Below are 13,352 nucleotides of genomic sequence, written 5' to 3' on the forward strand. Positions count from 1 at the left end.
TACATACCAGTTTTTAAGATATAAAATTCCCCCACATCAAAGGTCTTGTTTTAGTTGATTTGCTGAAAAATATTCTTTTTTGTTGTTGTGCATATTGATCAAAAAAGATTGAAGGGCAACTTACACACCCTTTTTTTCCCAAAGCTACCTGATAAAAATTTTAAGATAGCCATTTTGTTCAGTATAGTTAAAATATCCAATAACTATGTCTTTAGGAGGTAAAAAGACTCACCCACAGTCCGTGGAGGGTCAAGCTATGAAATTTGCCTATTTCTTATGAATAGTATTCGTTATTGGGAATTATACAGACATTTCTTTTGGGGGGGGGGGGTCGTGCTTGGGGTTGATTTCAATAGGTAGAATCTTTCTTGGGGAGATATTTGGGGGGGGGGGGGGTAAAATTTCAAGGGGAAATTTTACACTGGGGGATTTGACAAAATTCCTATACGAATTTTTTTTCAACTGCCTTACATTCTCTTTACCAATTCCATTTTGCGCGTGGAGATGTTCCACGGGAATTATCCAGGGGCTATTTTCCTCGTGTTTTGATTTTCGGGGAAAATTTCCACGGAATGTGGCATTTCTGGAGTAAGTGAGAAACCGATTAGAGATTAAAGTTTGTTTTCAAATGAAAGTATGCCAAGGAGGATTTTTCAGACTGAATCGTCCGCAAGAAATTTTACAGGGAAGGGAGATTCTAAGCAAGGATGGAACTATCTGGAGAGAATTTGACGGAGGGGGGAGTGCACTGTACTTTGAATGCAATTTCAACGGAGGGGTCTTCCGTAAGGGAAGGGGTATATTTCATGAAAGACGAACCGGATTTACTGGCATTATTTGAAAAACGATCAGAAATCTAAAAAAAGCTAATTTTTTTTTTTAACTGAAAGTAATGAGAGAAACATTAAAACTCAAAACGATCAAAAATTATTCCGTATGTGAAGATTTGCCCCTTCCTCAATGCATTGCTCCTTACGCTAAAACTGTTAGTCCTTACAAAAAAAGCTTCCTGTTCTAATTAAACTGTATTTCAGTAGCCGTTCTTAAAAAACTGGGATAAACAGTCAAACTTAAGCATAAAGAGCAAGTTATTGAGGAGGGGCAACCCTTCATTTACTGAATAATATCTGTTTGTCTTGAGCTTTAATTTTTCTCCTTATTATCAGTTTAAAAAAAACTTGTTTTTTATTTATCTAGTTATAACCGATACGACAGTTCTTCCTGAAACGGCCCATAAGTTGACATAGCATTATGTTATAACATGGTATTACGATAGTATCAAGACCCATATTTATATTATGGTAAATCAAAGACTAGCAGGATCAATGCTAGCTATATATTCCTCTTGTTTACAGACTAAACGTGTTACAACATAATGACAGAATTTATAGATATCGATCAGGAATATGAGGACGGTGATAAAGACTCGGACAATAGTGAACCATCCAATAAAAAACCGAGGATCACAAAGAAAAGGGCAGACCAAAGACAAAATACTGAGTGGGAAACAGAATCTGACTTTAATGAATGGTTACAGAAAAGAAAGGTGCCGACCAGTCAAAACAGTGGATATTTAGCTCACTGTATTTACTGCCAAAAGGATTTCGTTTGTGAAAAAGGGAAACACGACGCAAGAAGGCACAAACAGACCAATGCTTATGAAGAAAACTTCGTCTTCTAAGACCATGCCATTGAGTCTTCATTTTTCTGGTGATTCAAAAATCGAAAGAGTGGCCACTGTTGAGGCAAAGCTAGTGACATTTCTCGTTGAGCACGATCTACCCTATTCGCTTTCTGAAGACTTGCTGAAAGTTGTGAAAAGTATACCAGGCCCAGATCTTCTAAGCCAGGCCACCCTAGGTAAAACTAAAGTAACTAATATTGCCCGACAATCGTTGGCCCCTCATTTTCATGAAAAGCTTCTTGAAAACCTCAAAACGAATCTTTTCTTCGTAGTAATTGACGAGACCAGATTTCTCAGTAACCAAGCAACTTGCTGTTTGTGTCAGCTTTTGTGACGAAGCAATGAATGTGCAGGTAGATTTGCTCGCTCTTGTCGAATACAGCGACGGATCAGCGTCTGGTCTATTCAATCAGCTAGTGAAGGTGATGGATGATGTCAAGAAGGCGGGTGTTCCTCTAAAAAACTGGGTTGGATTCTGCTCTGACACAACAAATGATATGAGGGGGATAATCCACTCAGTCAAAACACTTGTTGAAGGGAAATATCCCTGGGTTACAGTTGTGAAATGTAGCTGCCATCTGTGTGCCCTAGTTGCAAGTCATGCTTGCAAAAAACTGTCCAAGAGCCTCGAAGATCTATGTCAGACTATGTGCAATTATTTCAGGCATATTGCAAAACGCCGAGATGTATATAGGAAGGAATTTCAAGTCTTTACTCAAGTAGAACAGCACATATTCCTTGCTTTGGCTCCAACACACTGTTTGTCGTTTCAAAACTGTGCACGCCGTATTCTCGAACATTGGGATACTCTTACGTTTTACTGGGACTCGTTGGTACTTGATAATCCATCGCATGCTAATGATCATGTAAGAATAACACTAAACAACCCATACTCGAGGGTTATGATGTTTTTTGTCGAGTACGTGTTGGGAGAGCTGAATGAGTTCAACACCATCTTCCAGTCTGAAAAACCCCTATTTCACCTCATGAAAACGCAGGTGTAAGAACTTCTTCGGACATTAGCCATGAACTTTATGAAGCCTTCATATGTTAGAACAGTCAACCCTTTTGACATCAATCCGCATGACGAAGTGAACTATCTTCCCGAAGAAAATGTCTATTTCGGCTACAAAGGGTACGATTTCCTTGTGGGGCTCAAAACGAGAGAAGTTACCAGTGACCGTTTTGTAGCGGAAAGTCTCCGAATTCGTCGCTCCGCGAGGGATTTCTACGTCGAAGCTGTTCAACAAATTCTTGACCGTTTTCCATTCTCTGAAAAGATCTACGACCTGGTACACCTGCTTACCCCAAGCTCTAGTTATGAACTGAAAGTTCCCAGTCTTCGTCAGTTCTTTGACAACTACGATTCTGCGCTTTGGAATAAAACAAAGATAGAACAGGAATGGCGGTCTATACCGAGTGTAGCTCTACCTAGTACTGTACGATGTAGCTCTACCTAGTACGATCTCCCTGACGTAAATGACATGGACATTGTCGTTTACTGGCGCCACATCTTGCAAACGAAGTCACCAAATGGTAATCGGATGTTCCCAAATGTCGGGAAAATGGTTCAGTACTTTTCTCACTCCCTTTCTCAAACGTTATTGCCGAGCGTCTCTTCAGTTTGCTCAAGGAAGTAAAAACTGATAAGCGAAACCGACTGAGTGTAGCGACTCTTTCAGCAACACTGAAAACCAAGTGTGGTCTTAATTGCAATTCTAAAGGAGGGCTTGACACGGGCAAGTCAGTGCTAGAGCTAAAACCCGGACTAGTCAAGCGTGTACTCAAAGTGAAGGCTAGTGCCTCTTCTCGTGACTGTAACATTTTGAACCAAAGCATTGTGTATGGTATTGCCAAAGATATTGTTTGTGACACACGTAAACAGTCTGATTCCGATTAATCTTGTCTGTTTGTCTTGTATTATTTATCTGAAATTAGTCTTGTCTGTATGTCTTGTGTTATTTATCTGAAAGTTCCTTCTTGAAGATTTTGATATTGAATTTCATTAAACATTAATCGAAAAAGGTTGAGATACTAGAATCTAGTTACCGATCAATTACTAAATTGGATGGGCTTGAAGGCCCAAGGGAAAATCGCTTTTAATTTCTTCACTATTCACTTCACATTTATACGGTTTTCCCACCGTGGACTTTCCCTGCTGTGGTACCTCTGCACTTTTACCTCTGTTGCGTGCTTGACGAAAACGATTAACGACAAATGTGTGTTCACGGACTGAGCTGACCATACTTACCTTTGACCGCTGAAAAGAAGGATAGACAGCACGTGTTCTCTCAAATTTATGACCGATCTTCACCACACTTCACTTGACACTGAATCAACATTCATATTAAAGCGAGATTTTTCACCCATTCTCTCTCAAAAATAAAAAACACAGCTTTTCCGAGAATTTCGAGCATGCCGCGGTTTTTACCACATTTTGGTTCAAGGATGCCGCGGAAATGCCGCTTTTTGACGAGGCCGGTGCCGCGGAGCGGTGCCGGTCGAGTGGCAACACTGATGTGTGGTATTGCAACAGCTTGGTCATAATTGATTACGAGACGAAACGATACATATATTAGAGAAACCGCATGCTAAACAAATTGAAACCGCGGATTGTTCGTTCAAACGGAAAACAGAGAACAAATAAGAATAGGAAAGATATGTTACTCTCGAAAAAACAACTATTAGTCCGGGCGCCACTAAAGCGTATCTCGCTTATTTCTGAGTTGATGTGATCAGAAAAACACAGTCAGTTTGACAACAGTTTCCGACTATATCGACCACGCTGAATCTGAATATGGGTAGTGCCAAAGCTGGAGATCACGGCTTGACCTTGAAAAAGCAAAAAAAGACTCTTTTTAGGCCTATAAAACGTGTACAGACTGTTTATTTTTTTTCTAAGGTTGTACCACTCCGATGTAGTGGCGTGACATCTCATTTTGTTCCTGACATAGTCTTCTCATAGAATATGTTTAATTTTTTCCGATATCTCGTATAGCCCAGGAGCTATAGGCTAATATTTATTTATTTTCCCCGAAAATCTAAAAATTCAAAGGTTCATTTTCCGCTAAACCCCGTATCTTGGACCTTTGTATAATTTTTGGATATTTCGTCCTTTTCCAGACTTTACCTTTACTATTTATCTTCACTTTGCCGTAAAGTTCAAAGTTTCAACTGTTTGGTGAAGCCATCTAGAATTTTTTGAAAAAGTGTACGTCAAAATGTATATGCAAAAATACATTTTTCCAAAATGATGATATGACACATCTTTTATGCTAGAATTTAACGCCAAATCTGAATATGAACTTTACTTTTCAACCAAATATCAACTTCAGTTGTTATAGGCTAATTGTTTTACTACTCCACCTTGAGATCAAATTTCCCAGGTACGCATTTTGTAGGAACAAGAAGACGAAAATGATAAAAAGAGCTTTCGTGAAAGAAACAATCTTGTGAACTCTGTTGCTGATTAAACTTGAGGTTAGTAGTATGATTGAGAAGCTGTACTGCTAGTGGTTAGAGCTAAGAATAGTAACTGAACGACGCCTAATGCCTGCCTTATGTAACTGTGTAATGTCATGGAGAGGTAGGCTAAATAACTTTCAGATTGCTGGAAATGAGTGAACAGAAACTGAGTATTAGGCTTCAAGATGAAAACTCAAGACTAGGTTGGAATTAAGAATGAGTTTTTATCTCAAACTGTTTGATAGACATTTTGTGACATTTCTGTGTAGACTTGGCCTATACTGTAATTAGGCTAAGTTAGATCAGACATTTTTTAGGGTATGTTAGTCTTGATGTTGCTGAGACCACCTTAAACCAATCTACCACAAATCCAATATTTTAGATACCCTACGCCAAATGCTGGGTATATCTAACAGTTGGCACAGCCTACCCTAGCCTACAGTTAGGGATATTACTTGTCTTATGTACTACCATCAACATAATGTACTACTTCACACCTGCAGGAGTACACCGTGGGATCTGTACCTCAGAATTTGAGTACTACACCCCACCATCAGTACTACATTAAACATGGTGTAGGTCCTCTTATGCTATACCTGGAGTAGCACGCTGTTGGTTAGACATAGGTCTCAAATTTTGAGGTACAGATCCTGTGGTGTACTACTACAGTGTTGTAGTAGTACATTATATTGATGGTTATACATAAAATAATTAATATCCCTGACTGCTAGCCTATGCCTAATCTAGTCGATGCCTATCAACAACTTAAAATATTTACAATAAATTGTTTGCCAGTTGAGTGAGCATGGCTTGAAAGTGAACTGGGACACTAAAGTAAGCCTCCTGTACTTAGCTTAGTTAAACTGCAATGATATTCTGCTCGATTTGGTAAATATGAAGACTACTGGCATGGTCAGCAATGAAAAAAAAGCAATATGAAATGATTTTTGTGTAAAGTTTGTAAAAAGTGGACTTTAAAGACAATTTCTGATGTTTTTCTTTCTAGGTCAACAATGCAAAAGCTGAAGGGAAAACATCTGCGCTTCATGCTTAGCCCCCAAAATAAAACAACGATTAATTTCTCTTTGTTCATTATTTGCCAGAACAAGACAAAGAATGAGAAATTGTATAAGCTTACAGACATACTGTCGAGTTGTGAGTGTCCTTCAAGTCAGGTGCAAGTGCAATTTAGCTTACATTAAAAAAACAATCTTATGAACCAGATTTTCATGAGAAGGAGCACAAGTGGCACAAAGCCTGTTGCAAAAAGTTCCTCCGTTGTAAGCACCACAATAAAACTGCTGATCAAGCATCAGCTACTGAAGAAAGCATTCAAATTCTACCAGCATTGCCAGGCAGGACTCAATCCCAAGCTGGGGATGTTGAATTTGACTATAAAACCTGCTGCTTATTCTGTAGTATGAAGGGAAGTACTAAAAATAAGAAACTGAATGTGTATCAAATTCGAAAACGAATCAAAGACCCCAGTAGTGAGATGTGATCGTACCAGAGACAGATCGCTTAAGACGTCATCTCTGTTGTTTGGTAAATTTGGCAAAACATCTCTGAAAAGAAAAACAGTCCTTGGTGACTCAAAGCTCACTCTCAGAGATATTAGTGACTTCAGTGACGTTCCAATTCAGCCCATATTTGTGGCCTGGGCACTCTGTCGGTTTATTCCAACCAAACGTCTTGATGCCACTGTTATTGACTCCAGCGCAGAATTGCCAAGTTTCAAATTATTTTATGCAAGCCAGATAGAGAGTGAAGTGATACCTATCACTCGTATCGGATATCTACCAGTCATACCAAGTGCTCCATCTAATCCAGCAGTTGTTGAAGAGGCAATAAACGTTATGAATCGTACAGCTCACGCACTGAAGTTACCTTATACTGTAATAACGTGTGACCTAGCTATCTACGAGATCATTGTCGCATTAAAAAAGAAACAGCCTGAAGCATTCAGTGACGTTATTCCAGGAATGGGTGGATTGCATCTGTGTATGAACTTCCTTGGTGTGATTGGGTACCTCATGAAAGGCTCGGGGCTTGAGGAAATCTTTAGTACGGCTGGCATTTTAGTCCCTGGAACTGCGAAAAAAGCTATGACTGGAAAACCCTATTACAGGTGTATGCATGCTCACATCATCGTAGTAGAGGCCTTGTACAGAGTATATTGGAATGCTCTTGAACAGTATAACATTGAATCAGACGAAGAAGCAGGTACTTTTGATGAGCTGTCAGATTTGATATCTACGTTCATGAATTGCGGAGGCTCATTGGACAACCTATACAAACACTTGAAATTTATGAAGCCCTTGATGAACGAGTTCAACAAGTCGCGTGACCAAAACCTTACAACGAAGTTGTAGATGGAGTATATGAATCTTGTGCTGATTCTTCTCCAGTTCCTGATGGCAGAGCGTGGGGGAGACTGGGAAGGTCATATTATGGGTGCAATCCGCATGTTGCCGTATGTGACAGCCGCAGGGCATTATAAGTATACTGCATGCCTACTCCAGTATTTGAGTGACATGAAAACCTTGCCACCTAGCTTGCATGATATCTTTGTCAAAGGACTATTTAGCATTAAGTTGAAAAATTGCAAGATGAATTGTGTTTCCCCAGATCATGCACTGGAATCCACACTCAACCTTGAATCATAACAAAAGGGAGGAATAAAGGGAATCACACTGAGCTCAATGGCAGTTGCCAAGTGGACTACCACCATACCATTCTGTGCTGAGGTTTCCTCTGCCCTTTGTAGACCTACTGGAATTGAGAGCATGAGTGAATTTGACGGTGAAGGAAGCAAAAATGGAGCCTTTGAGAAGCGCCAAGAAAACCTTGTTAGTAGCGTGGTCTCTGTTGTCGAAGACCATCTTGATCGGTTTACATGTGATGAGGAATCATTGGTGACTATCATTTCAAATCAAGTCGCTGATGAGGCAGTGGCAAAGAGCCTCCTGGGTGCACGTGCTAGTGGTTTAAAAGCATTGGAAGCATACTTCGATGGAAAACCCAACCCCTTTTCCAAGGTTAAAGTAAAGACTATGGATTGCGAAACAAAACAGGCCAAACGCTCGACAACCAAGACCGGTAGCAGCGTTCATGCTGAATTGGAAGCTGTTAAAAGGATTTTGGTTACTGTTGGCACTAGTCAAGAATCTACGCTTGAGATGCTAAGTAAGATCATGCCGCATGAACTTTTACCCTACGCCCCAGCAATATTTGAAGCAGGAGCTGGTGAACGTATTAAACTTCAATCGGGTATGAAGTCAAGTTTTCTCGAGGTCATTCGTACCTCTGCAAGTTTAGAAAGTTGGTCTAGTGAAGTACCAATTAACACGGTCACGAGAACTTGTGTGGTGGTAGATTTCATGCCGTTAATCTGGTCGCAAGTGCCAGACAAAACCGAAACCGTTGAGGCATTCTCGAAACGAATCCTTGCAAGGCTATTAAACCGACTCCCAAAATCTACAACCGAGCTGCATATTGTAGCTGATCGGTATGACGGAGTGTTTGGCCCTGCAAACATGTCCGGGCATCCTATTGTTCTAAAAGACAGTAGTGGATGTCATGAGCGGAGAGGAAATACAGTGACGAAGAGTTTTATCGTTACGAAGAGCATGGTGCTAGAAAACTGGGATATCTTGCTTATGCAGTCAGAGAGTAAGTCAAGACTTATCGAATGTATTTTTGAATTGTGGAGCCATGTCTTTCTTTCTGAATTAAGATTTACCACTTACCTCTCTGGCGGATTCAGTGACAGAATGAAGGTCCTAAAACTGGTCCCATCCAAAACGACATTAGATCCGAACCCGGACTACGAAGCTACCTTGTGCAGCACACATGAAGAAGTCGACACGCGTGTGGCTCTCCATGTTGCCGAATGCTACAGAAATGTATGTTCCCAAGTAATTGTTGAAGCGAATGATACAGACATTGTGGTCATTCTATTACAGAACTATCGCGAAATATTCCTCTGCAGGTGTGACCCGGGCTATGAACCCGAGCTCTACGTTCAGTTCCGTGACAAAGTCTTTCCTATCCTTACAATTGTGAACAGAACATCGTGGGCTGTTGTAGAGTCAATAGGGCTGCTACATTGCGTTAGTGGATGTGATACGGTCAGTTTTTTCTTCTCGAAGGGCAAAAAAACATTTGCTACATCTGCTGTTAAATCACAGCTCATTCAAGAAATTGCTGACCTTACACTGAAAGTGAGGAGTGATATCCGAAACATCATTATGTACGAGCCCGAAATCTTGCGTATCTGTACGAAATTGGCTGTATCGGTATATAGCAAAAAACAGTCCGAATTTGATTCTCTCAATGACCTCCGAATTCATTTATTTCCCAGAAAAAAGAACTTGAACACTTTACCCCTAACAGACGGTTTTTTCGCATCTCATGGCAAGAGAGGTATACTTCAGTGGAGCATTTTTCTTCAGGCTTTGCTTTCTAAGCCCTTTATCTTCAGCCCACTTGAGTTTGGCCGGACCCATCACGACAGTCTAGGAGTCAGTCCAGTGACTTCAGCGCTGACCCCCTGGCCTCTAACTATCAACAAGGCTTCAACCTTTTGTTACTGTAAAACTGTGTGCAGTAAAAAGTGTCCTTGTTTGGGGATAAAGCCATGCGACATTCTTTGCGCGTGTGGTGGGCGATGTGGTGCCGACAGCAACGATTCAGACGAGGATTAGCGGGATTTTTTTCGCACGTGGGGGGAAAACCGTTGGGATGCGCGCGAACTGTATTCTGACAGGCTTTACTTGTATTTTTACTCAATTAATTTCAACCCAATAGTATTTTTATACAAGTATTTTAATAAAAATACAAGTATTTTTATATAGATGTACAGTACATCAAGAAAATCAGAGCTTATAGCAAATTAAATAGTATATAGCAACTAAAGTTGAAACACGATGACCAAGTCAACACTACCGTTAGACTCGGCGTCAAAATTTTAGCATATAAACATGTCTCGCTGTACCATTTAAAAAAAAAAAAGGGCCTACAACTCATTAATTAGCCTATAACAAACGAAATTAATATTGGGTTGAAAATTAACGTTGATATTTGGAATCCACGCTAAATTTTAGCGTAGAATATTGTGACATATGACTATTTGGCAAAGATACATTTTCGTATACATTTTTGGCTTATACTTAAAAAAAAATTCTGTGCAGCTTCAACAAACAGCTGGAGCTTGGAAATGTTCGGCAATGTGAAGCTCAATATCCAAGATAAATTCTGGTAAAAGATGAAAAATCCTAAAAATATATTAAGTTACGAGATACGTTCTTTACCTTAAAATAAACAGTTGAATTTTGAGATTTTCAGGGAAAATTATTAAATATTAGCCTATAGCTCCGGGACTATACAAGGTATCGGAAAAAAACAAACATTTTCTAAGAGACGACCATATTAGGAATAATATGAGATGCCATGCAACTAAATTGGAGTAATACAACCTTAAAAAAAAATAAACAGTATGTACACATTTTATAGGCCAAAAAAGGGTGTTTTTTTGGATTTTAGAAGGTCAAGCCGTCACCTCCAGCTTTGCCACCACCCATATTCAGATTCAGCGTGGTCGATATAGTCGGAAACTATTGTCAAACTGACTGTGTCTTTTTGATCACCTAGTTGTCACATTATAGAGGTCTGGCGCCCAAGCTATATTCTACCATTCCGTTTCTTTCTCTTTATACTTTATTGTATTCCATGCAGTTTTTAACTCGACCATCAAGCTGTTAGAAAAATATTTGTAATGCAATATTAAGTTGTAAAGATATTATCCAAACGAGGCTAATAAAGAGGCTAATAAGCAGCAGAGCCAGGGGGAAGGGGCAGATAGTGTTTGGACACATCATATTTTCTAGAACTATATAGTTTTTTCACATCAAAATTCATCTTTTTACAGATTTCTTTTAAGCCCAATTTGTGTCACTTCGGCCCATTTTCAGCCACCCTTCCCTCCAGAAGGTGTATTTGTTTTGTTTTACCTATGTTCAATGGGTCAGTGAGTTTTGGCTTAACACCGAATTTCCTTTAAGTTTAAGTAATTGTTCGGTTAGAATATTCCATTAGTAAATCGTTTTAAGTATATCTAAGAAGCGTAGATTAATCTATGTGAGTATACTTTTCGATTGCTCTACCGGTTAGTTTGAATGCAACTGATTTTCTAAAGAAGAAATTTCTGGGTACCTTATATACTTTGAATTTTCTCTCAATGTCTTGATGTCTGGCTGTTCCAAGTGATCTTTCAATGACACCGAACGTAATTGAGCCTTCACTTGCCACATCCAGGCATATATCCTAAATTAAGTTCAAATGATTCTAATTATTCTTTATAGCAGTTTTATATTGTTTAATCATCGTCGAAAACTGGTCAAAATTATTATTTAGAAAAGCAGACTAAATATCTGGCTATTAATCGAGAAAAAATTTCATCACATGTATATTCGATATACATTTTGAACAAAATTTAATTGCTAACAAATAAGCTGGTATTTCCCTGTTTATCCAAAAAATTAAGAAGGCAATAGTATAGAATTTCATAAGTTCATCAAACCGAATCCAGAACCTAGGTTTGGATGAAGGAGGGAAAGATATTTCCAATTTATTAACAGGAATTTTCAGCTAATCAAGTTTTCAATTTATTGAGATATTCCTAATTCTTTTGAATTTGGCATAACGTTTAACGGTAAAAATGTCTTTATGCTTGAATATATTTTAAAAAACAAGCTTCAAAGATTGAATATTGTCAACTTAAACCAACCTTGACAACCTATAGTTTTAAGGGAGTCTTTGGCCTGAAGCATTTATCTTCGGGCAGAATCTATTAATTGGTAAGTAAAAAAAAAGCATAATGTACCGATAAAAGAATTAAAAGGTAATGATTTAGAAATTTAGATCTAGGCATTGGTGTGGTTAGGTATAACTAAAATATTAAATTAGGGATTCGGGTTTGATTCATAAAAATACCTGAAAATTTTAGTTCAGGTTAATTTTACTTGGAAAGCAATGGTAAAATTCTAGAATAAAGACAACCACTTCTCTTACACTTCCCATGAAGCTAAATTAAATAAAAATTTTGAGGACTTATTTTCCTACAGTCTACAGAAATCCTCAAGGAATTTCATTTCAAATTTTCTATTGTGATGGTTGCTAGATGAACGACAGCTCTGCTTTCTTGAGTGATTCGGAGTAAAATCATATTTAAAACCATATTTTTTGAATCTAAGCTTGATTGTGAACAAGGATCAGACGCAAAGAAAGTAACTGAAGGAAATTGCTCTTTTGCACATTAACATGACTCGTCTACCGTTAAGCGACACTGCAGACCGTTCAGCGTTGCCCAGTTGAGCTAAAACGTAAAAGTGTCTTTAAAGTTACAAGAAATATAGAATAAAATTTAAAAATTATGGACAAATTTACAATCCTAACATAAACAATAGAGGACCTTAATTTTTTTGCCCTCAGAACAGCTTCAGTTACTAATCTTGTCAGTTCCCTACAAATCTTTTTTCATCCTTTTGCAATTATTTTGAACAAAAAAACAACAAAAAAGCCTATCTGAAACTGAAGAATTACATAATCGAGCCATAACCAGATAATCAAGGAGGCACACTTGTGCCTCTTTAAAGAGGCGACCCACCACAATGTTAAGCGATTTCCGGTCCTAGTGGTCGCAGAGAGACAGCGGTGATAGCATTTTGTAGCCCAAGCTTCAAACAAGAAACGTGCAAAATTTCAACCCCCTCCGACTTTATCTTCATGGGTAAAAGTTAGCCAGAAGTCTCGACCCTCCAACCACAGCCCCCCTTTAACGTTGTCCGATTGGGCTGAAATTAAAAGGTTAAGCTTTCCTAGGGCCCGGCAGCTTATCCTCAAAATTTCAGCTCAACCCGATCACTCCTTCCCTGTTTTCCGAAAACCAAATATAGCCACTTAAAGTTCATTTCTCTTTTTTTTTATCAGCCACGCCTACAGGCCACAGCTGGCAACGAATCCGGGTGAATGAGGACTCATTCGAAGCGGAATTTGACCTGTTAGGGCCTTTTGATATTTTCAGACCGAAAAAATTATCCCCCGAATTTACATTTACGAAAAACCTCGTTTTCCTATAAGAGCCAATTTTAATTTTTCCCACCACAGCCCCCCTTTAACATTGTCCGATCAGGCTGAAATTTAG

At 38.9% G+C, this 13,352-nt stretch overlaps 2 protein-coding genes across 2 annotated transcripts in view; both read right to left on the reverse strand.

Annotated features, from left to right (window-relative positions):
• The window catches only part of RpL21 (ribosomal protein L21), a 226,683-nt gene that overhangs the window by 140,575 nt on the left and 72,756 nt on the right, over window positions 1-13,352 (reverse strand). The window lies entirely within an intron of this gene.
• LOC148953213 (uncharacterized) overlaps window positions 11,279-13,352 on the reverse strand; it is a 156,905-nt gene continuing 154,831 nt past the window's right edge. The window contains exon 8 of the mRNA XM_089087903.1: window positions 11,279-11,473. Coding sequence (XP_088944029.1) covers window positions 11,279-11,473 — 195 coding nt within the window. The remainder of the gene's footprint in view (window positions 11,474-13,352) is intronic.

The sequence above is a fragment of the Artemia sp. Qi Xiang Cuo genome, chromosome 4 (assembly GCF_049724085.1).
Source record: "Artemia sp. Qi Xiang Cuo chromosome 4, ASM4972408v1, whole genome shotgun sequence".
In the NCBI taxonomy this organism is placed as follows: domain Eukaryota; kingdom Metazoa; phylum Arthropoda; class Branchiopoda; order Anostraca; family Artemiidae; genus Artemia; species Artemia sp. Qi Xiang Cuo.